The sequence below is a fragment of the Mastigoproctus giganteus genome, chromosome 2 (genome assembly GCF_048544385.1).
Source record: "Mastigoproctus giganteus isolate SK-2022 chromosome 2, ASM4854438v1, whole genome shotgun sequence".
Classification (NCBI taxonomy): domain Eukaryota; kingdom Metazoa; phylum Arthropoda; class Arachnida; order Uropygi; family Thelyphonidae; genus Mastigoproctus; species Mastigoproctus giganteus.
This window is the reverse complement of record NC_143576.1, coordinates 253,287,147-253,309,949: the sequence shown is the minus strand read 5'-3', so window position 1 is coordinate 253,309,949 and position 22,803 is coordinate 253,287,147. Positions and strand designations below refer to the sequence as shown.

The following is a 22,803-nucleotide window of genomic DNA, read 5'->3' as shown; positions in this document are numbered from 1 at the left end:
GTCAACATAACTGTAATGCTTGCTACATTGGTAGCACCACCACAAAATACGGTTCCATCAAAACATCAAACACACGTACGTACTACCACTACAATAGCTTTAGGACGGGACAGTTCAATACCAAATTAGCAACACATGTTCAATCCCACAACCACCCCCTTAGTAGATTCAGCCATTCCTATTATCAAATTAAAATCCAGTTTTAAAATTTTCCAATATGAAGCCCTAGTTATAGAATGGTTTCGCCACCATTCCACTCTCCAAGTATTAAATCCAAACTACCCTATAACATAGCACCGGTCTGGAATCTCATGCACCTGATATTCCCACGTGTATCCAGGAGCATCACGGGAACTTTAGTCTTCTTAAATACACGCGTTCACTCTCATTCTACCATTGCCAACTGAAGACGTGTAAAACGAAAGCCACTTGTTATGGCTATTGGCCTTCTGTTTTCAACCATATAACTTCAACTGTTCCAATTTCAACATTGACAACCAAGGACGAAGACGTGCACTTCTATTTCCTTGCGCATATTTTAATTCTGTTTTTAAATCCTAACTTATTCACATTAACTTAAATTTAAAATTATCATCCATTTTATTCTAACATCAATGCAGATTATAAAAAGGTGAGTACCATAATAAATTAAATTAAGTTACACTATTATATTGTGTTGTTAAGTTATTAAAAAAAAGATTGAGAGCCCCTAGTCTACAACCTTTATTTTATTCAGAGATCATGGAACCTTGCAAGCTACCATTTAACATATTCACTGCATTCTTGTGCAAATATGCAGACTTGGAGGAGGAACCACCCTACTTTCAAAACTTTTTCTTCCAATTTAACAGAATAAAAACTAGATATTTTTTTTTTCAAGGAAACTTTACCAGGCTGATTAATAGAATGAGTAAAGTGAGTAAAGTATGGCTAATTAATTCAGTCATAGTGAGAAGAAAGCCCAAAAATGTCGCTACTCTTTCCAATCCAGATCGAAATCCTGTGGTTTTCAATCCCAGGTCAAAATGAGTGTCCAAAAATCCAGCATCAAAAGCGCTAAACAGCACAATATAATAAGCATACAATAAAGATTCATTATTTTTTTAATTAAATGGACTGGTGAATTGTATATACATAAAAGAAATTACCAAAAGGTGATAATAAGGTGCAGCTCTGCCTCAGTCTGAGTTTAAGGTAAATGTATAGTATACTAACAGGTAAAAATATAAATTCACATCTAAATAAGATTTAATGATGAAAATGCTACTTTAAAAATTAATTTAATCCTCCAACCCAGTAATGTTTACTTTTCTTAATATGTATTTTCTTATATTAAAAATTCCCATACCATGCCCAAAGATTTGTTACATCTCCCTGTTTGTTTTTGCACTGAAATAATTTCTATAATTTCCCCTGTTTTGTAATTTTGTAAATATATTTATTCATAAATGATTGGGCCTTAGACTTCATTCAATGTGACAGATAAGTAAAAACTTCACTGAGAATTTACTGTAAAGAATTGTTTTTCATACACACAAACTAATACATACACTCTTCCCCACCCCCTCCTCCTTCCATTCATTTTGATATAGTTTTTTCAATTTAATAAGATTATATAAAAAGATACATACAAAAAATACCCATATGATGCTAGTTTGTCGAAATAACACAGCAAGTGCTCCAAATCCTGCAGCAGTCCAGTCAGAATGGTGAAGATGGAACAAGTACATAAGTAATACAAAAAACAATGCTCCAGTATCAGTATAATAAAGAAATGTAAAAAAATATAGCAGAGGAAATATGGCCAAATTCAGTGCTGAAAATACTAGTTTTCTTCCTGTAGTTCCCTAAAAAATAAGAGTAAGGGATATTTTAAAAACCCACAAAAGTGTAGTATGTGTTTCATAAAAGACACAGTATTAAAATTTTAAAGAAACTATTGCAATTAACAACTACTATACCAATTCACAGACAAGGTAAAAATTTTAAAGTAAGTGTAAAATTGAATGCAACTGTGTGAAAATAGTGTGAAGTGTCTTAAATTTATTTACCCCAAAATACTTCCCCAAGAATAATGTAACTGTTTTCTCTCATTTATTATTTTCATTAAGCATTCATTGTATAAAGCATAAACATTAAACTAAAACTTTCAATAAACCTAAAACCTAGAGTAAACTTAAAACTGTAAATAACAAAAACTGACAAAACTTCTATTCTGTATTAGATAATTACCAGTCTACCACTATTTACAGAAGTATGTTGCTATCAATAATGAAGCAGTCACATATGCACTCAGTGCTGAGTATAGTGAGGTATCTAAGACAACAACAATCTAATAAAATAAACAATTTAACAAAGTATATGATCGGATGTTTTGATCTGATTAGTGGTTTATTACTGGTATACAATTTTTAGGGTACAAACAGTGTATATATAAAAATAAAGATAAAGTAAAGGATGGAAAAATATATATATGCAAGGAGGATTTAATAAGTCTGATAAATTTTGATGTAGGTGCAAAGATGGGAATGAAAAATACATAAGGTGCCAAAAACTAGAAGGGTGAGGATAGCAGGAATAAGAAGTACTGTAGGTTTCTAAAAACAAGGAAAGAATGTGAATATCCTATATGTTATGATGAATTAAGAGATTTCCGTTTTGAGACAGAAATCCATCTCAAAACTGCCTCCATCCTCTGAAGAACACGGCCTACCTGCTCAAACCTTAATCACCGTCAGCACGCCACTCTTTCCTCTATAAGAAAGGACAGCATCGCCGTCGTGCTTCCTGCTGACAAATCGGTCTAATACGATGTTGCACTGTCATATTAGACCGACCAGCCTACCGAGAGAAAGCCCTGGTCCTCCTGCAAGACCCCAGCATATATGAACCTGTGACAGATCCGCCCATTAAAGTCTTAGGACGTCTGGAGTCATACGTCAATAACTTGTCTATGCATGGTTTAAAGCAAAGAAAATTTCTGCTCCGACAGCAGATTCTTCATGCCACAAGCTGCCAACTACCATGGTTTTATGGGTTACCAAAAATCCATAAGCCAGGTGTTCCTTTCTGGCCCATAGTGTCCTGCTGCAATGCACCTACATATGAACTATCCAAATATATTGCACGACTCCTCACACCTCTTGTAAGAAATACCACCCACACTGTCACTAATAGTGGCGAATTCATTCATCTTATTAAAGAGCTCTCAATTTCTGACAATGCTGTTATGGCATCATTTGATGTAGTGTTGCTATTTACATCAATCCTTGTCCAACAGGCAGTACACTGCACCAAGAGGCTCCTTGAGAATGACTCAAACCTTCCAAACAGAACATCACTGTCTACTGACGACATCTGTACCGCCTTCAACCTGTGCTTGTCAAGCAGCATCTTTACCTTTGAGGATTCCGTATACCAGCAGGTACATGGCGCTGCCATGGGTGAATTGGAAGAACAGATATTCCGGAACCCACCAGTACCTATTACAACATGGTGCAGATACGTTGATGACATCTTCACCGTCATCCCACGTAGCTCTGAAACAACATTGCTAGAATATCTCAATTCCCTGTCTGTGTTCATCCAGTTCACTCTAGAGTTAGAAGTGGACGGATCTCTCCCATTCCTGGACATTCTAGTAAAATGCATGGGCCCACATCTAGAAACCTCAGTATACTGTAAGCCTATGTGGCGCTGACAGCTCACAAACTACAGATCCGGCCATGCTCCTAGTCATCTCAACAGCACTGCCCGCACTCTATTCTCCAGGGCTTGGAGCCAATCCAGCACAGATGAAGCTAGGCACAAGAGGATTTCTAGAGTGAGGACAGACTTGATCAATTGTGGTTACCCAACACACATATTAGACAAGTTCTTATTGCAAGCACAGGAGCTCACAGTCCACCCGAGACCACCATCAACTCAGGACAATGTACCTACTGCCTACATTCCCTACTATCCAGGCATGTCGGGCCGGATCTCAAAAATCCTCAGAGAATACCGCATAAAATGCGCGCAATTGCCTGTTAGAAACTTACGTTCTCTAGTTTCCAATGTAAAGACCCCAGTCACCCCTCTCTTACGCAGTAGTGTAATATACCGCATAGCCTGCAAAGACTGTGACAGCTGCTACATAGGAGAGACTTCGAGATGTCTTCAAGACCATCTTGCAGAACACGACAGAACGATTCATCTTACTGAGACCGACCAGTCTGCAATCGCGGAACACTTCTGGTCCACCCACCACGACCTCAATCCCAAGTGGGACTATGAAATAATTGACCAATCCCGACACTTCGCAACCGCCTCTGGTTAGTCACTCAATATATTGTGTAATTTGAGAGCCATGAACCGCCGCAAAGGCATGAGACTACACCCCATCTTAGAGACAACCATTTTAGGTTTAGACAAGCACTGGAGAAAAACTACGCACGTCCAGGCAGCAACATAAACACCAATTTAATGATTGAATGACCTACCTTGTGCCCTCGCACGCACAACTGCGTCAGTTAGAATAATTTTATTCCTAAAGTTTCCATTTTCTGTTGAAGAAGAGACACGATTTGTCTCGAAAGCTACAGTATCTATTTGTAATTAAAGATATTATTATACTGGCTACACCTAATCATCATTTAAATCTTTGTGAATTTCATTGTATGGAACTAAGCATTTTTGAATCTCCCTTTTGAACTTTGGGCTCCTTTCATTCAACGATCTGCATTCAAAAAATAAGATTATAATTGCTCGGCTAACTTTATGCCTTCCCGTATGCTTTTTAGTATAAAAGTGAGACGTTTAGAATTTTCATCTGTGCTATCATCCTCTGAATTGATTTGGTTTACCTCCAATGCCATTTCCACCAAATCAGCTTCACCAGCCTTTTTCTACCTGTAATTTTTGAACATCTTCAGTAATCATATCTTTTTTTAAAATTTTTTTAGGAGCATCAGGTTGCTCTTTGTATATTGTCTATAAATTGCGTGTCCTGAAGTCGATTTTCTGCTTTGATGGACGAAAAACCAGAGTTTCAGGGAGAAAAAACCATGCTACCCTTGCCTGAGCCCAACTAACTCAGGCACGTTGTGAAAAAGACCCATAAAAATTTCCCTCCTGCCATCGACAGGATTCAAACTCAGGTCTTTCCCACCCGGTGTGGAGAGAAGGGCGATTCTATCAACTGTGCTACCCACGAGGGCTTCAGTAGTCATATCATCAAAACCTTCCCTCCTACCGACGTAGCAAGTTCTACTATCACACCAATCCTGTTTTCTGTCGGTTCGACCATATTTCTTGAATGAACTGACTCTGTCCATAACATTTTTCCACACACATTTAATGTTGATGGTTTTACTGCTTTGAGCAATAAAGCTATGATTCTGATTCAGTCCACAAGTGAGAAATGTTTCCATTACTTCAATAGATTCGGAATCAATTTTTTCCAAAATCTATTGTAACGATTTTCTGATGTAATGAGTTTTAAAGGTGAATATAATGCCTTGATCTAATAGCTGAATGAAAGAAGATGTATTAACCTAGCACAACTGTGGTGGTAGGAACATACTTCAATGTTTGGATGACTTAAATCTTTTGGATGGCCTGGTGTTCCACAAGTTTAATAGCACAGAACATAACATGGGGATTTCTCAATAATTTTTTTTTGACTTGGGAGTCAACAGCGGGGATTCAAAAAGAGTGGAAATGTTAAAAAATTGCATCCAATACAATAGCAGGGTTTCCCCCGCACAAAGATACCCTGTTATGCAAGGTTTGCTGATACTCCAGGTACTCGTCCCTGCTAGGGACGAGTACCTGGAGGAAGTCGTCCAGGTGATCACTGCTTCCAGTAGCCAAAAGGCCAAAACACAACATCCCGCTACAGAACACAGTTTTTCTTTCCTATCACTTTCTCCCGTGTGGGATGAAAAACTTCTCTCTCTCTCTCTCTCTCTCTCTCCTTCCTTTTCTATCTTCATCCAACCTGGGATTTGGATGAAGTTGGATGATGTGTGGATTTGGTTTGGAAAAAAAAAAAAAAAAAAAAATTTTTTTTTTTTCTACACAACACACACTAGCGTGTTGGCCTTCCTTTGACAGAGTCTGTAAAAACTGAATAGAGCAACGAGGCGGAGATGAACTTCTGTTCTAGGAGCCGCCCATACAAAAACACAAAAAATATATATATATATAATAATAATAAAATAATAAAAAAAAGGTTTGCTGAAACCTCGCCTGCAGTTCATGGGTTCCCCTCCTTGGACCACTTTTGGTAGGTACTAAGCACGGCTGACCGCGAGCATCCCACCACCTGTGCCATTTCGGATATGCTCTGACCCAGTCGTCTGGCCATTACAATATGGCCTTTGTCAAACTCGCTTAAGCATGCTGCCTTTCCCATCTGAAGAACAAGAGTAACACTGATTAATGGAGCTCAGTATCAGGTTTTTTAAACTGTGTCCCGACCTGTGCATGCACCGCAGTTCACCTGCAGTAGTTGCTTCGATTTGCACAATGACTCACTGGTCATAATGTTTTGGCTCATCGGTGTATATGTATAAAAAAGTAGCAAATGAAGTGATATGTATGTATGTATGTATTTGTCTTGGGCGGCACCTGGAACGTTAGTTCACCTCTGCCTCGTTTCACTTTTAAATTAGAGGATTCTGCAGAAATGGCCAGAAGTGAACTGGCTGTTTGGCTACCCGGAGTCAGCAGGTCGGAGACGCGCCAACACCACCACCACCACCACCACCACACGGGAAGGTAGACCAAGGGGCTACCAACCGGTGGCAGCAGAAGAGAGGGACACCAAGAGCCCAACAAAGTACAAGCCAAAAATAGTAAAAAAAAAAGGAACTTATACAACTATACAAAGATTAAATACTGTACAAAAGATAACCTCAACAGACTGAGGTAAACACAGATGATACTTTGAAATGTCAAAGTAAACAATGAAAGTAATCTTATGCATATTAACATAAAAAAAAAAAAAAAGTTCAAAGAAAATAATTAAGGATAACAGTACCATTCAAGCGACAAAACTTTACACAAGCCCAAAAGCAGGCACAAACCATATAAACAGTTGAGGTTAAATCCAGTAAGTCCTGCAGTCATAGTCAATCACCAATAACAAAGTCACAGTCAGTTAACAGCCATCCAAGCAAAGGAGCACAGGAATTTTCATGGCCAAATTGAGTTGTAGGATACTTGCAGAGTTTCAAAAAAAAAAAAAAAAAACCACAACACAACAGAGCATAAGTCCAGAATTGTAGATCTTGTTGAGAAAATGGACGTCATTGCAGTGAAGGTGAAGAGTCTTGAGCTGAATTTGAAACATTCGCATGTGTAGTCATTGCAGAAAGGATTGCGAGCCTTTTATTGAAGGTTGCCTTAGCAAAATCATGAAGAGCGCGGTAACTCGTGGCATTTGATACAAAATTAGGTTCCAATCCTGACGAAAAGTTGGGAATTGCATTCTGCAGAATTACTCGAAATTCATTGTATGAGTGACAAGAGTACAACACGTGCTGCCAATCTTCCACACCACCACAATGGCAGAGTTCCGTAGGAGTGGCAGAGTTCCGTAGGTTCCATAGGGTGCGGACTTTAAACAGTCCGCACCCTATGGAACCAAGCGCCAGCAGCATAGGCAACCATAGGGAGAAACACAGAGTTATAGTAGATTCTTAAACATCTTCTAGAAAGACCCCACTCAGTTCTAGAAACTGACAAGAGCACCGATGAAATTTCTGATCTTAATTCGCAGATTGGATAAATGAGGGAGAAAGTTTAACTTGCTGTCAATAGTTATTCTATTGATAGCAAGTTATTTGTCTATTGTTTATTTTAACTCTTGGTGGTCGACAAACGTCCAATTTAGAGCCAAGGATCATAATTTTTGTCTTGGTAGAACTAATTTTTTAACTTATTTTCAACTGTCCATTGTTGAAGATCAGATAGAACTTTCTCAGCGGATATTTCAATAGAAGACCTTGAATTGCCACCAACAAGGACTGTCAAATCATCCGCATATGCCATGATCTTCACGTTGTCAAAGGTTCGGGTAATCCAACCTTGCAACCTTCCAGAAAAGTAGTCCTAAAATGGAGCCTTGAGGACACCCTCGAAAGACCTGACGCAAAATTTTTCTGTACTTAGATCTGGCGGTGATAAATCTGTTAGAGAAATAGCTTTTAATTAGAAGATAAAGCTGCTGGGAACATTCGGCATAACGTAAACGTTCGAGGGTACTTTCCCACCAAAGGGAATCAAAAGCACCCTCGAAGTCGATAAAGATAGCAAGAGTATACTTGAAATTGGAGTGTTCAACAGAAGAAATGAAGTCTACAAGGACGTCCTCGCAGGACCTTCCAGGAGTGAATCCGTATTGATTAGGCACAATTAGTCCCCGTTCCAATAACAAGTTGTTTAATCGCAGGGCAATTAAACGTTCTAATAGCTTACCAAGGTTGGCCAATAAGGCTATAGGCCGATAAGACCTTGGTTCCTGGGGGGCTTGTCTGGTTTCCTAATCAGCTCGATAAGGGCTGTCTTCCACAGATCTGGGAAAGTCCCAGTATCTAAACATTTATTGAAAAGTTGTAGAAGTATACTGGGCTTAATCTTGGCGAGCCGTACAATAAAGGTACTCTCCAGCATGTCCATCCCTGGGCATTTCTTAACTTTCACTTGTTTGACCGCTGTGTCCAACTCAATGGCACTAAAAGGCTCAGTCTTAATTGAAGAAACATACAGAGAATTGGCAGAACGAATATTAGTGTGCAAATCAGAGTCAGAGCTCACATTGTCCTGTAGAAAAAGATTATCTAGAATAATATTTACAGAATCAGTCCAGTTAGTGGTCTCCACAGACCATTGTATATGATCGATCCATACACTTCTTGTGTAAATAATTTATTTCTTACAATTTTATAAAGTAGCCCCCACGGGTCTGCATTACCAGAGTTGTACACAAATTCTGTCCAAGTTTCCTTCTTCCTGGTAGCAATTGCCTTCACATAACGTTTCTTGAGATCAACATAATAATTATAAAAGATGTTTTTTCCTTGATGATTTATATGATGCATTAATCAAAATTTTTTGAATCTGTGTCGCAGCTTCAGACACAGACATGTCGTCAAAATGAGAGTTAGTCAGTTTGGAGAAATCAGCATTTACAGAATGTTCAAATATGTCCCAATTAATGTTATTAATTGAGAAGCGAACGTACTCAGGCACACAGATACTCGAATCTGAGGGACGAGAAGGTATGGAGACCGAGAAAGAAATTGCCCGATGGTCACTTGTTGTCCAGTTAGGCTGTACAGTCCAATCGTTGATAGCTAGATTACAGAAGGAATTTGAAAAAATGATATCAATATTTGATTCTCCGGAGAAGCTGGAGAACGTAGTGAACTGTTGAGGTCTGTTAAAGATCTTCATATTATTATTAGTAATAAATTCTTCCAGTAACTGCCCTCGAGCATCAGAGCGTGCACTAAACCAAAACTTAGACTTGGCATTTACATCCGCTGAAATAAGGACATTATGAGGACCCAGAAAATTCAACGTGGATTCTAAATAATTTAATGAGTTATTTAAGTCTTCAGATGGAGGGCAGTATATTGAGATGATATAAAAGGTCATGGTAAAATATGTGACAAGGATACAAGGTGCAGTTTGGTGACAGAGACCATTAATGACAGTTACATCAATTTTGTCGTTTAATACAACAATACAAGTCTTCGGTTGCTGGTGAGAAGGTTGGATTACTTGGGTGGAAAGAGAATAACCTGTGATCTTTGAACAATCTCCCATTCGCCCTTTAGCAAAATATGGCTCTTGAATAGTGATGATGTCGATTGAGTTTTGTTCTGCTGTTAATCTAATCTCGTCCGAAACAACTCAAGAATTATGCCCGTTGATCTGCATAAATTTCAGATTAATAGACTGAACACTAGGCAAGTTCGTACTATTAACATCACCAGCAAGGGAATTATTTATACTATATACACTGGAATTGGGTGTGTTACTCATCAGCAATCCTCAGTCGTGCTGTTTCCAAGGCCTTTTTGTAGACAGGACAGTTGCTATCTCTCACCGAATGGTGAAAGTCACGTTTTCCTCTCTTACAGTTGATACATGATGGCTCTTCATTTTTATTAGGACACTCGTTAAACACATGACCACCATGCACACAGTGACTGCAAGACGGGGACTCGTGCGTGCAGTACTGAGCGGTGTGACCATATCCCAAGCAGTGAAAGCATTTCGTCACAACAGTATAAGGTCTGTGTCTATGGGAACTCCAGGCAAGAAATATGCGCTCCAGAGTAATTATATGTTTGTAAATCTTGGGAGAAAAACTAACAGCCCAGTTTACAGATAAATTTGACCTTGCTTTAGTTGAGAAACGAAAGAAAGTTCCGTTCTTAACCTCCTCAAATGTAAAACCCGAATCGTCAAGATTTTTGTTATATAAATTTTCAAGTATCTCATCACGTGTCAATTCCTTTGGGACATCATAAATCAGTACAGTGGGATTTCCCTTTCGAGGAACACCTGAGCTGATACCTGCAGATGTAAAAGACTCCGAGGAGTAGACACTCCAGATCTGCTTTAGAGGCCGTTTCCAGCAAGACTCCTTTGTTCCTCACTAGCCTAAGAGACTTGATCTTAACATAAATCCGATTTAAGAGTTTTAGCCACCAATGTCTTAACATCAGCACTTGACTTACAATCACTGTTTTCAGAAGCTCTAAGAATTAAGACATTGTCAGGTTTCACTTTAGGAACATTAGCAGCGGAACGGGCAGCATCAGCAAAGGTCCTGACAATAGAGGTGTCAGTAGCAGCGTCTTCCTGCAAAGTTGAATCATCAGTGACAATCGGGGCAGGGTACACATCATGTCTTAATGTAGGTTTGTCTGTAGAGGAACTGTCACTAACAGATTGTTTGGCCAAACAAGCCATATTTGTTGTTGTTATACCGGAAAATGTATTTATAACCCTTTCCAAAAGATTGGTACGTGTATTTATTTCTATGTTTAGGGCCTTTAGCTTTTCGTTCTCTACAAGGAGATAAGTCGCAACAGTCTCCAAATTGAGCCATTTATCCATTATGGTGTTACCCGATTGCTTGGTAATCTTATTGCCTTCATAAGAAAGGAAACTAGAGAGATCCCGTCTCATTTTTGCAATTCTGTCGTATAAAATAAGAACATTCTGTCCGGGGTCGCTTGCCTGAGCGTTTGTTAAATTATTTTTCTCCTCTGCACCTGCAGTTCCAAGTTTATTACTCGAAGGAAGCTCCGTCTGACGTTCTTTGTCAAGAGTTGATTGTGAAAGAGAATCAGTAGCAACTTTTGAAGATGAGCTTTCCTGAGAGGTAATAGTCGGTTCCGGTGATTGAGTCAATGGCACTTGAGGGGTCAGAGGTGTTGAGATCTCACCAAGAGATGGCAACGGAGAAAAGATATCAGCTGCAGTAGGTTGTTTATCATCCGTGTTAACTGAAATCAGAAATATATGCGTAGAGCAAATTTAATATCTAAAAGTGATGGCACTGAGACAAAAGAAGAGTTTAACTTGAAACCTCTTCAGTCTTCGCGGAGTCCAGAAGAACAGACTCTTCAGGTCAGATTTTTGCAGTCTGGTAGCTGATCTTGGCATAAAATGGGTGTGCTGTACAGATCTTTATGCAGATTGCATTACTTTCAAAATGCATTGCATTTTGAAAGTAATGCAATTTTCACCACCTGCACAAAGTATGCAGATGGTGAAAATTTGCGACGCATGCATGCTATTGAGACAAGCACTGCTGGCACTGGGTAAGTGTAAGAAGGAAGTAAACACCGGAGGCACAAAAACGGCGAAACTGGTAGCTTCAATGCGACGCCCGTCCAAGGTCACGGAAGGGGGAAAACAGCCCCAGTCAAATTAGCAAGGATAGAGACTGTGGTGGTCAGGCAAAGGAGTGGCCACCTCCAAAAGGCTCCGGCTATGGCGCCTAAGCTGAGTGACCAAAGAACAATAGCAGTGAAAAGAAAATGGAAGAAACTCGAAAGAGAGATCTAATAACACAAAACTATGCTTACCAACAGAATCCTCAAGTTGTAATTATCTATTTGGTAAAAAACTGCACTTTTAACACAAAATAAATCCATAGTTCTAACACGATAATACAGGAGCTAAAAATAACGTGACCGCTATGCTACGAATAATACTCCATTTTCAAATGAAGTGATATAAGCAATAGGCCATCCGACTCGGAGTCAACAACAAGACTGAGTGTCACGCAAGACAATTTGATGTATGTTCTGTCTCTCTCTCCGCGCAGTCAGAGTGACTCATCTACCTTCCTAAACCCAGCATGTCTTTCAAAGTACAGTATTCAACTGTGAATAGAATTTTTCATATTTTGATCCTGGTTATCCGACACCTGGATTAACTGTAACCAGATTAGTGAGGGTCTACTGCATTTAAAAAAAAATAAAAGCAGTGAAAAATGAGTGAAGAAAAAAATAAATAATGAAGACAGAAGTAGAAATGGAAGGAAAGTGGAAGGAATATGTCTAAAATTTTTTTGAAAAATATTAAATATGAGCAAATACTGCCAAAGTTAAAAGCCAATAAATAATAAATTTAGCCTGGCACCACTTGACTGCACTGAGGCCAAAAAGATGTGAAATATCACTAAATTGACACGGATAAAGCAACCACAAAAAAAAAAAAAAAAAAAAAAACAGATATAAGACAAACATAGCACATGGAATGAAAAATATAGACAACTGTTGCATCCAATCACATCAGGGAGCCCTGGATACAACAACCAAGAACAGTATTGCATTGCATTTTGAAAGTAATGCAAATTACCACAACAAATGGAGACAGATGCTAACTGAAATGCCAGCCTGCTGAAGCAATAAAATCACATCACGGAGGCCCTAATGCAGTAAGAACAGAATAGTTTCAGCATGTACTGCTAGACCACATTGCTGCCAAAAAGAAAGAAATGAAGCTGATAGCATAAAATAAACAGATTACAGAGGGCAGTATGAGCAGTGAAAAGCAACTAGTGTTCACCACACCCATTATAAATAAAAATGTAAAAATAATAAATTTTGAGAAAAAAAAGATGACTGTGAAGCAACATTGAACAACGCGTCATGTAACATATAGAAGCAATATATGTTATATACTGCTCATCGGTGTATATGTATAAAAAAGTAGCAAATGAAGTGATATAAGCAATAGTCCATCCAACTCGGATGGCCTATTGCTTATATCACTATATATTGCTTCTATATGTTCTTTGTTATTTATTTGTTTCTTCGAAGAAGAAAGAAGAAACAAACAAATAACAAAATAAAGGAGAACCAATAGAATATCAATGTTAACAAATGTATGTGTTCATCCCAAGTTTAAAAGAGGGGGGTGGGCTGCTTTGATCAAGCATACAATCAATGATCTCACCATACACATTAACAATGGCACTGCTCGACAAAGTATTAGCATTAGCACTAGTAGAGGCATTTGATGCAAGAAAGCAAGCTTATGCAGCATCAGCCAAAAAAAAAAAAAATAAATAAATAAATAAATAAATAAAAAATAACCACTTCCACTTCACCCCTCTGTTCGTTCGAAATACCTGTCCAGCTGAGCCTTAAACTTATTCAGGCTATCAACTTCCACAACAAGGGATGGAAGTCTGTTCCACCAACCAACCACCCGCTGGCTAAAGGCAAATTTCCTCATGTCTATCCTACATCTGTCTTTCCTCAATTTGAATTTATGCCCCCTCAGGTGATTTTCTGAGCAAGAGGAAGAATCCCATCAGCATTGAGCATGCTCAAACCATTCAAGGCCTTTATACACCTCTATCAGATCAGCTCGCTGGTGCCTAGTCTCCAGACACTGCAATTTGAAAAACTTAAGCCTTTCTTCGTAAGAGCACCCCTTTGTTCCATTCACCAATCTTGTTGCCCTTCTCTGTACTCGTTCCAGCATCTCTACATCTTTCTTGAAATGAGGCCTCCAGACCTGTATACGGTACTCTAGGTGTGGCCTAACAATTGCCTTATACAAGGGAATAATCACCTCCTTATCCCTGCTAGAAAAATTCCTATATATCATCGACAATACAGCATGAGCTACTCTTGCAGCCCATCTGCACTGCTCAGAAAACTTCATATCTGCCTGCACAACCAGCCCCAGGTCCCTTTCATTCTCTACCACTGTCAGTGTAGTACCACAGAGTTGATACATTGCTCTGGGGTTGCTGTTTCCCATATGTAGTACTTTACATTTGTCAATGTTAAACTTCATTTGCCACCTCTCAGCCCATCTGCTCAACCTTTCCAGATCCTGTTGCATTAGCATATTGTCAGTAGTGTCCTTGACAACCCTGCCAACCTTTGTATCGTCTGCATAGTTGGACATTAAGCTTGATATACCATCATCAATATCATTTATAAATACAGAAAACAATAATGACTCAATACTGAACCCCGAGGGACTCCACTAATAACATTAGTCCACGATGAGCAGTGTCCATTGATTACCACTCTCTGTCTTCTCCCCCTCAACCACCCCTTTATCCATAGCAGCAATTTTCCTCCAATGCCACACTGCTCCAATTTGTGCAGCAGTCTTCCATGTGAAACAGTATCAAAAACCTTTCAAAAGATCCAAGTATATAATATCAAAGTTATTCCCTGCATCCAGTTCTTTTGTGACTGCATCATAGTATCCAATCAAATTGGTCAGGCAAGACTTCCCCTTAACAAAACCATGCTGTGTCTGAGCTATAACTGAAGTCTTGTCTAGATGATCCTGCAGTGCTTCTTTAACTAGCGCCTCCATTAATTTTCCGGGAACAGAAGTTAAACTAACAGGTCTATAATTACTTGTGTCGCCCTTTGATCCTCCTTTGTGAATTGAGGTCACATTTGCACATCTCCAGTCCATGGGTACTTCCCCTGAGTCCAAGGAAGCTCTCATAATTATGCTATAAGGGTTTGCTTACTTCCTTTGCTGCCTCCTTTAATATAACTGGATAGATCCCATCCACCCCAGGTGCCTTTCTTGTATTTATCTTCAACAATTTCTCCTCCACTTTACTCTCAGTTATTACAAGATTATCTAGCTTACTGCTAGAATTGAATACACCTCTGGCATTCCCCTCGCTGAATAACTCCTCATTGTGAATGTCGATGCAAAATATTAATTTAGTTTGTTAGCTACCTGAGCAGGATCATCAACAGTTGACCCATCGATATCAAGTGGACAAATCTGATTCATCCCCTTCCTTCTAGAGTTTACATAAGTAAAGAACTCTTTGCTGTTTTTCTTTGCATCCCTTGCCAAAGATTTCTCGTAATCTGCCTTCGCCTCCTAACCTACTTTGTAACTTGGTTACAGATCAACTTATATCTATCATAGGCTTCTGTGTCACGCGTTAATTTGTATGTATCCCATGCATTTTTCTTCTCTGCCATATGTCTCATTAGTTCATCTGACATCCACTTAGGCCTAAACCTTGAACAATATTTCTTAGTTGGTATGTAAAGCCTAGTAGCTTCCAAGATAAGTTCTTTGATTGCTTCCCATTTTGAATTTGCTGTTGGTAACATCATCAGTTGGTCCCACTGTATAGAATTTAAATACTGTCTCAGTCCATCGTAGTCGCCTTTACGAAAGCAATAACCCTTCCCTTTACCCCTAATGGTAGTTACCTCTTTGAGTAAATCCCACTTCAGCACACTGTGATCACTGCCACCTAGTGGTTCATTTACCTGCAGATTCTTAATGCATGAAGAATCACTACTGCTAATCAAATCAAGAGTATTACTTCCTCTAGTTGCCTCCCGAACATGCTGATGCAGAAAACAATCATCCAATAAATCCACAAAAGCCTTGCTAGTGTGTGAGTGACCAGCCCCCAAATTCCAGTCAATATCTGGGAAATTAAAATCCCCCATTATAAGACTCTCTGATTTACTGACCCAATCTATTTCCCTGCACAGTTTCTTATTATATTCATCAGAGTCATTAGGTCTATAGCACACTCCTACTCTCAATTTTGATCTCCCAATGCTTATGTCACACCAAACTGACTCGACACTGCACTGTCCAGCGATGTCGACTGGCTTCACTTCCTTGGATTTTATGTATTTCTTAACTAATAGCATAACCCCTCCTCCCTTCCTATCCTGTCTATCCCTTCTGTAGACATTGTACTCCGCAAATTCCATTTCTGCATTCCTTATATCTGTGTGACACCACATCTCTGAAATCCCACAATATCTGCCTTTGATGTTTTGAGCAATACCTCAAATTCATGAAATTTATTTACTAAACAACTAACATTGGTGTACACGCAAGTATACATGCACCTGTTCTTTTTCTGAGCTACCCTAACACAACCCATGTGTTTACTTGTACCCCAATGATTCCCAGCAGTCTCTGAAATATCCTGCATCTTATTTTCCAGGCTGCGGCTCATTCCAATAGAAGCAGTATTATGCTTATTAGTATTAGTATTAACAGCATCAGTCTTATAAAAAAAAAAAAAAAAGGAAAGAAAAATGGACAGTTTTCCAATTCTTTCTTAAATTCAGAGCTTTAATTCTAAGAGATCAGGTAGTAATTTAATTAGCTCGGGTCAGTAAAGCCAAATGTATTGACACTGTTTATAATTAGAAAACAGGCCTTGTGCGTCGGGTTATATTATATCATCAAAGTTTTTTGCGACGACCGACTAATTGGTTAAAATAAATTTATTAAAATAAAATAAAAATATAATATATACATAAAATAAAACAGAAATAAAATAAGATAAAAGAGTTAAAATATATATAATAAAAGCGTTAAAATATATAGTAGCTTTCGAAGCGAAGTGCCTCTTCATCAGCTAGTCTGTGACTGGTGTACTTCAGAATATATTAATGGTTACAATAGCACAAGTTAGCTGGGCATGATCATATATAACGAGTCTGGTGTCGGTAAAGCAGAATTACGTACACGTGATGATCGCCAGCGCTCATCGCACTGCAATACAACACATTCTATAATAGGGTGTAAATGTACTCCCCTCGTCCGATTCATAGTACTATTATTGGTGGCTGTGTGTAGTGCTTCAAGCCATAAGCACTGGCGGTAATCAAGTGAATAGTCGATGATTTCAATATCCCGCTGGGGATCAAGATTGTGCTGCTCAACCCAATAATGTTTAGCGACTGCAGAGCGTTCTAAATTAGCGGTTCCACCTCATGTTCAGAAACTCGATCTTTCAATCTTCTACCAGACTCACCTACATAACACCCCCCCCCCCACAATCCGGACATGTAATACGGTATACAGAACCACTCCGTAGGAAAGGAGGAACAGGTGTTTTCACCTTAGAAATAATGGACTGTAATTTCCTCCCCAGAAGTTGCACGCATCGTATATGATGGAGATGCAAAATCCTAACAGACGGTCCAATACCCCGGATAATAGGGGATATAGGCAGTAGAGATAAATTGACTGGCGCGAGGCGGGTTAAATTTTGTAACAAATTTGTGAGCCTGAAGCTCACATCTATCTAGAACATGAGGTGCATAGCCGCAATTTGAAAGCTCCACCCTAATTTTTGAAATCTCCAATTGCCTGTCACCAGTCAAACTAGAGTGCGTCCAAGCGCGGGAGAATAATGTATGCGCAGTGGTACATAGCAGGGATGCCACATTGGGAGATAGAACTTTGCTCTCTACAGATGATATTTGTACTGCTCTCAATCTGTGTTTAACGGGGGTGTGTGACCATGTTCACTGACTCTGTGTTTCGCCAAATACAGGGCACAGCTATTAGCCCTATCGTGGCCAATATCACTATGGAAGAACTCGAGAGTCAGATTTTCTTGAACTTACCAATTCCTATCTATCACTCTCTGGTGTCGTTATGTTGAAGATATTTTTGCAATGTACCCTGGGGATCAGAATCTGGGCTGCTGCAATATCTCCATTCCCTGTTGCCCATCATTCAGTTTATGATTGAACTAGAGGTTGATAATACCCTTCCTTTTTTGGATGTGTTAGTCCAACGCGTGGATTCGTGTTTAGTAACTTCCGTTTTTAGGAAGCCAATGTGTGCAGGCCAATTTACCAATTATGGCTCTGCGCATGCCCCTGGTCATTTACGTAGCACTGCGCGTACATTATTCTCCCGCGCTTGGATGCACTCCAGTTTGACTGGTGACAGGCAATTGAAGATTTCAAAAATTAGGGTGGAGCTTTCAAATTGCGGCTATCCACCTTATGTTCTAGATAGATGTGAGCTTCAGGCTCACGAATTTGTTACAAAATTTAACCCACCTCATGCCAATCAATTTATCTCTACTGCCTACATCCCCTATTATCCGGGGTATTGGACCGTCTGTTAGGATTTTGCATCTCCATCATATACGATGCGTGCAACTTCTGGGGAGGAAATTACAATCCATTATTTCTAAGGTGAAAACACCTGTTCCTCCTTTCCTACGGAGTGGTTCCATACACCATATTACATGTCCGGATTGTGGGGGGGGGGGTGTTATGTAGGTGAGTCTGGTAGAAGATTGAAAGATCGAGTTTCTGAACATGAGGTGGAACCGCTAATTTTGAAAGCTCCACAGTCGCCAAACATTATTGGGTTGAGCAGCACAATCTTGATCCCCAGCAGGATATTGAAATCATCGACTATTCAAGTGCTCATGGCTTGAAGCACTACACACAGTCACCAATAATAGTACTATGAATCGGACGAGGGGAGTACATTTACACCCTATTATAGAATGTACTGTATTGCAGTGCGATGAGCGCTGGCGATCATCACGTGTACATAATTCTGCTTTACCGACACCAGACTCGTGATACATGATCATGCCCAGCTGACTTGTGCTATTGTATCCATTAATATATACTGAAGTACACCAGTCACAGACTAGCTGATGAAGAGGCACTTCGCTTCGAAAGCTACTACATATTTTAATGCTTTTATTTTATTTCTGTTTTATTTATGTATATATAATATTTTTATTTTATTTTAAGTAGTTAGTCGGTCGTCGCAAGAAACTTTGATGATTGTTTGTAATGACAGTAAGCTATGTATTACAATAATAATACATCTGCACACTGTGTAGTCCTTCCGATGAAGAGTCCAATAGATTCTGACAGCTGAGGTTGTTTTATTTATTTACTGATGGAAAACAGTACACATGAGCTAATACTACATCGCTCACAATGTCAAAAGACAATCTTAAAAACAATATTAAGACAAATACGTAAAAAAATTTTTAGCATTGGCATTAGCAGTGGCAAATGGGCTAAGAAGTGGCAACTGGAGTTTATCATTGACAAATGCAAAGCAATGCATATGGGTAGCAATAGCCGAAGAGAAACGTACCAACTGGGTGGTACTACACTCAGGGAAGTGGAGAGTGAAAAAGACCTGGGGATAACTGTGCAGCCAAATATGAAGTTCGCTGAGCATTGCAGACGGGCTGCCAGGGCAGGTCATGGAGTCTTGTCAATGATATATAGGAATTTTGCTAGCAGGGACAGGGAGGTGATAATTCCGTTATACAAGGGCAATGGTCAGGCCACACCTAGAGTACTGTGTACAGGTCTGAAGGCCTCATTTTAGGAAGGATGTAGAGTTGCTAGAACGAGTACAAAGAAGGGCAACAAGATTGGTGAGGGGAACAAAGGGGTGCTCTTACCAAGAAAGGGCTTAAGTTCTGCAAATTGCAGCGCCTGGAGAGTAAGCACCTGCAAAGTTTTTTTTTTTTTTTTTTTTTTTTTAGGAGCATTAGCAACTAAAGCCATATTGCTCTGGGGATATGCAGTGGTTATTCCCTGACCTTTCCGCATCCTCCGTATTTGATGGGCACGGGCTACCTGCGAGGTGATCTTATTGAAGTATATAAGGCCTTGAATGGGTTGAGCAGGCTGAATGCTGATGGGATTTTTCGTCTTGCTCAGACCAAGAACTTGAGGGGGCACAGTCTCAAATTGAGGAAAGATAGTTGTAGAATAGATGTGCAGAAATTTGCTTTTAGCCAGTGGGTAATTGATTGGCGGAACAGGCTTCCATCTTTTGTTGTGGAAGCTAATAGCCTAAATAAATTTAAGGCTGAGCTGGACAGGCATTTGGAACAAATGGAGGGATCAAATGGGAGGGTTTTTTTTTTTTTTTTTGGCTGATGCTGCATAAGCTTGCTTTCTTGCATCGTATGCCTCTACAAATGTTAATGCTAAATGATGCAAGAAAGCAAGCCTATACACTATCAGCCTAGAGAGAGAGAGAGAGAGAGAGAGAGAGAGAGAGAGAGAGAGAGAGAGAAAAGAAAAAAAGAAGACACTTCCTATTTCACCTATTCATCCCGAATAATAGTTTGTCTAGTTCTTCCTTGAATTTATTTAAACTATAAACTTCCACAACAACAACAACAACAGATGGAAGTTTATTCCAGCAATCAACCACCTGCTACCCAAAGGCAAAATTCTGCACATCTATTCTGTAACCATCCTTCCTCAATTTGAATTTGTGTCCCCTGTGTGTTGTCTGAGCAAGAGGAAGAATCCCGTCAGCACTGAGCTTTACATAATCCATTCAAAGCCTTAAACACCTCAATCAGATCACCTTGCAAGTATGTAATCTCCAGATGCTGCAATTTGCAGAACTGAAGCCTTTCTTGGTAATAGTGCTCCTTTGTTCTCCTCACTAATCTCATTGCACTTTTCTGTACTTAATCCAACAGCTCTACATCCTTCCTAAAATGAGGCCTCCAGAACTGTATGCAGTATTCAAGATGTGGCCTGACCATTGCCCTATACAATGGGATAATCACCTCTTTATCTCTACTAGAAAAATTGCTGTATATCATTGAAAAGCCCCATGAGCTGTCCTGGTGGCCTGTCTGCATTGCTTGGAGAACTTGATATCTGACTGCACAATTACCTCAGGTATTTTTCACTTTCCACTACCCTGAGTGTAGTATCACACATTTGGTATGTTACTCTGGCATTACTGCTACCCACACCCAGTACTTTGCATTAATCAATATTAAACTTCAATTGTCATTTCTCAGTACATCTGTCTAACTCTTCTAGATCTTATTGTAGTAGCAACGTGTTCTAGAAGAGTTAGACAGAAATGCTAACTTAAAAACATGTCTCCTGAAACATAAGCAGAACAGAACTGACTAGTGTTTAAGTTGAAGAGAGTTGAAGTCATCAAAGTTCTTGTGAAGTCTGTGGTGCATACTCAATAGACTGGGCATAACAGAACTTCAATGACTATTTATTGGTTTTAAATTTTTCTTTTTTCCTGATATGAGATGCAAAATTCTGTTTTGTATCTCTGGATTTCTTTTTCTTCTATTGGCATGCTTAAGGGTATACAGGTTGCTCATCCTCACAGCTGACAGTTTTATTTCATGATCGTACATGCATTGCTGTCATCATATTTGGAAAGATATCAAACACAGACAAGAGCTATGACAATGAGAAGCTATATGCAAATGTCCATATTTCTCTAATTTAAAACGGCTTGGCGTACAGGCCTTGCTGTGTAATGCAGCAAGCCGATTATTCACGAGTTAGGTGATGTCGAAGAGCTAAAAGTAAGGATGAAATTTCCACTTCATCAATGTCAAGGAAATCCCATTTTCAATGGCAAAACACACATGCATGTAGTGAACTGGTACAATGAACTTGGTCCCCACTACCAGCCAAAGAGTACTCCAAATTTCAATTTTTGATCCAGTAAGCCAGAAAAACTTGATCCAGTAATACAGTTTTCAAAGTCTGAAAGTCATTTAGCAAGTCTTAGATACCACACTATTCAATAAATTCTTAATGCAATGGATGGGCTTGATGAAGTGATACCAGTTTCCCAATGTGTTGTTTAAATTTTCTTAGCAGTAGTCTTAAATCACCATGTTTAGTAATCTGGAACAGATTTCCTTGCATGGAGAGAAGTTGGATGACCACACTAAAACCAGCATAAAATATATATATATATATAACTTTATGTAAACTCTAGAAGGAAGGGGATGAATCAGACTGGTCCACTTGATATCGATGGTTCAACTGTTCGTGATCCTGCTCAGGTACCTAACAAACTAAATGAATATTTTGCATTGACATTCACACGTGAGGAGTTATTCAGGGAAGGGAATGCCAGAGGTGTATTCAACTCTGGCAGTAAACTAGATAATCTTGTAATAACTGAGAGTAAAGTGGAGGAGAAATTGTTGAAGATAAACACAAGAAAGGCACCTGGGGGTGGATGGAATCTATCCAGTTATATTAAAGGAGGTGGCAAAGGAAGTAAGCAAACCCTTAGCCATAATTATGAGAGTTTCCCTGGACTCAGGGGAGGTACCCATGGACTGGAGTTGTGCAAATGTGATCCCAATCCACAAAGGAGGATCAAAGGGAGACACAGGTAATTACAGACCTGTTAGTTTAACTTCTGTTCCACGGAAATTAATGGAGGCACTGGTTAAAGAAGCATTGCAGGATCATCTAGACAAGACTTCAGTTACAGCTCGGACACAGCACGGGTTTGTTAAGGGGACGTCTTGTCTGACTAATTTGATTGGATACTATGATGTGGTCACAAAGGAATTGGATGCGGGGAATAACTTTGATATCATATATTTGGATCTTAGAAAAGCCTTTGATACTGTTGCACATGGAAGACTGCTGCACGAATTAGAGCAGTGTGGCATTGGAGGCAACTTACTGCTATAGAAAAAGGGATGGTTGAGTGGGAGAC

General features: G+C 39.3%; 1 protein-coding gene across 1 annotated transcript in view; it reads right to left on the bottom strand.

Moving 5' to 3' along the window:
- Positions 1–22,803, bottom strand: part of Alg10 (alpha-1,2-glucosyltransferase Alg10) — a 96,580-nt gene that overhangs the window by 14,851 nt on the left and 58,926 nt on the right. Inside the window, exon 3 of the mRNA XM_090369097.1 lies at positions 1,632–1,847. Coding sequence (XP_090225223.1) covers positions 1,632–1,847 — 216 coding nt within the window. The remainder of the gene's footprint in view (positions 1–1,631; positions 1,848–22,803) is intronic.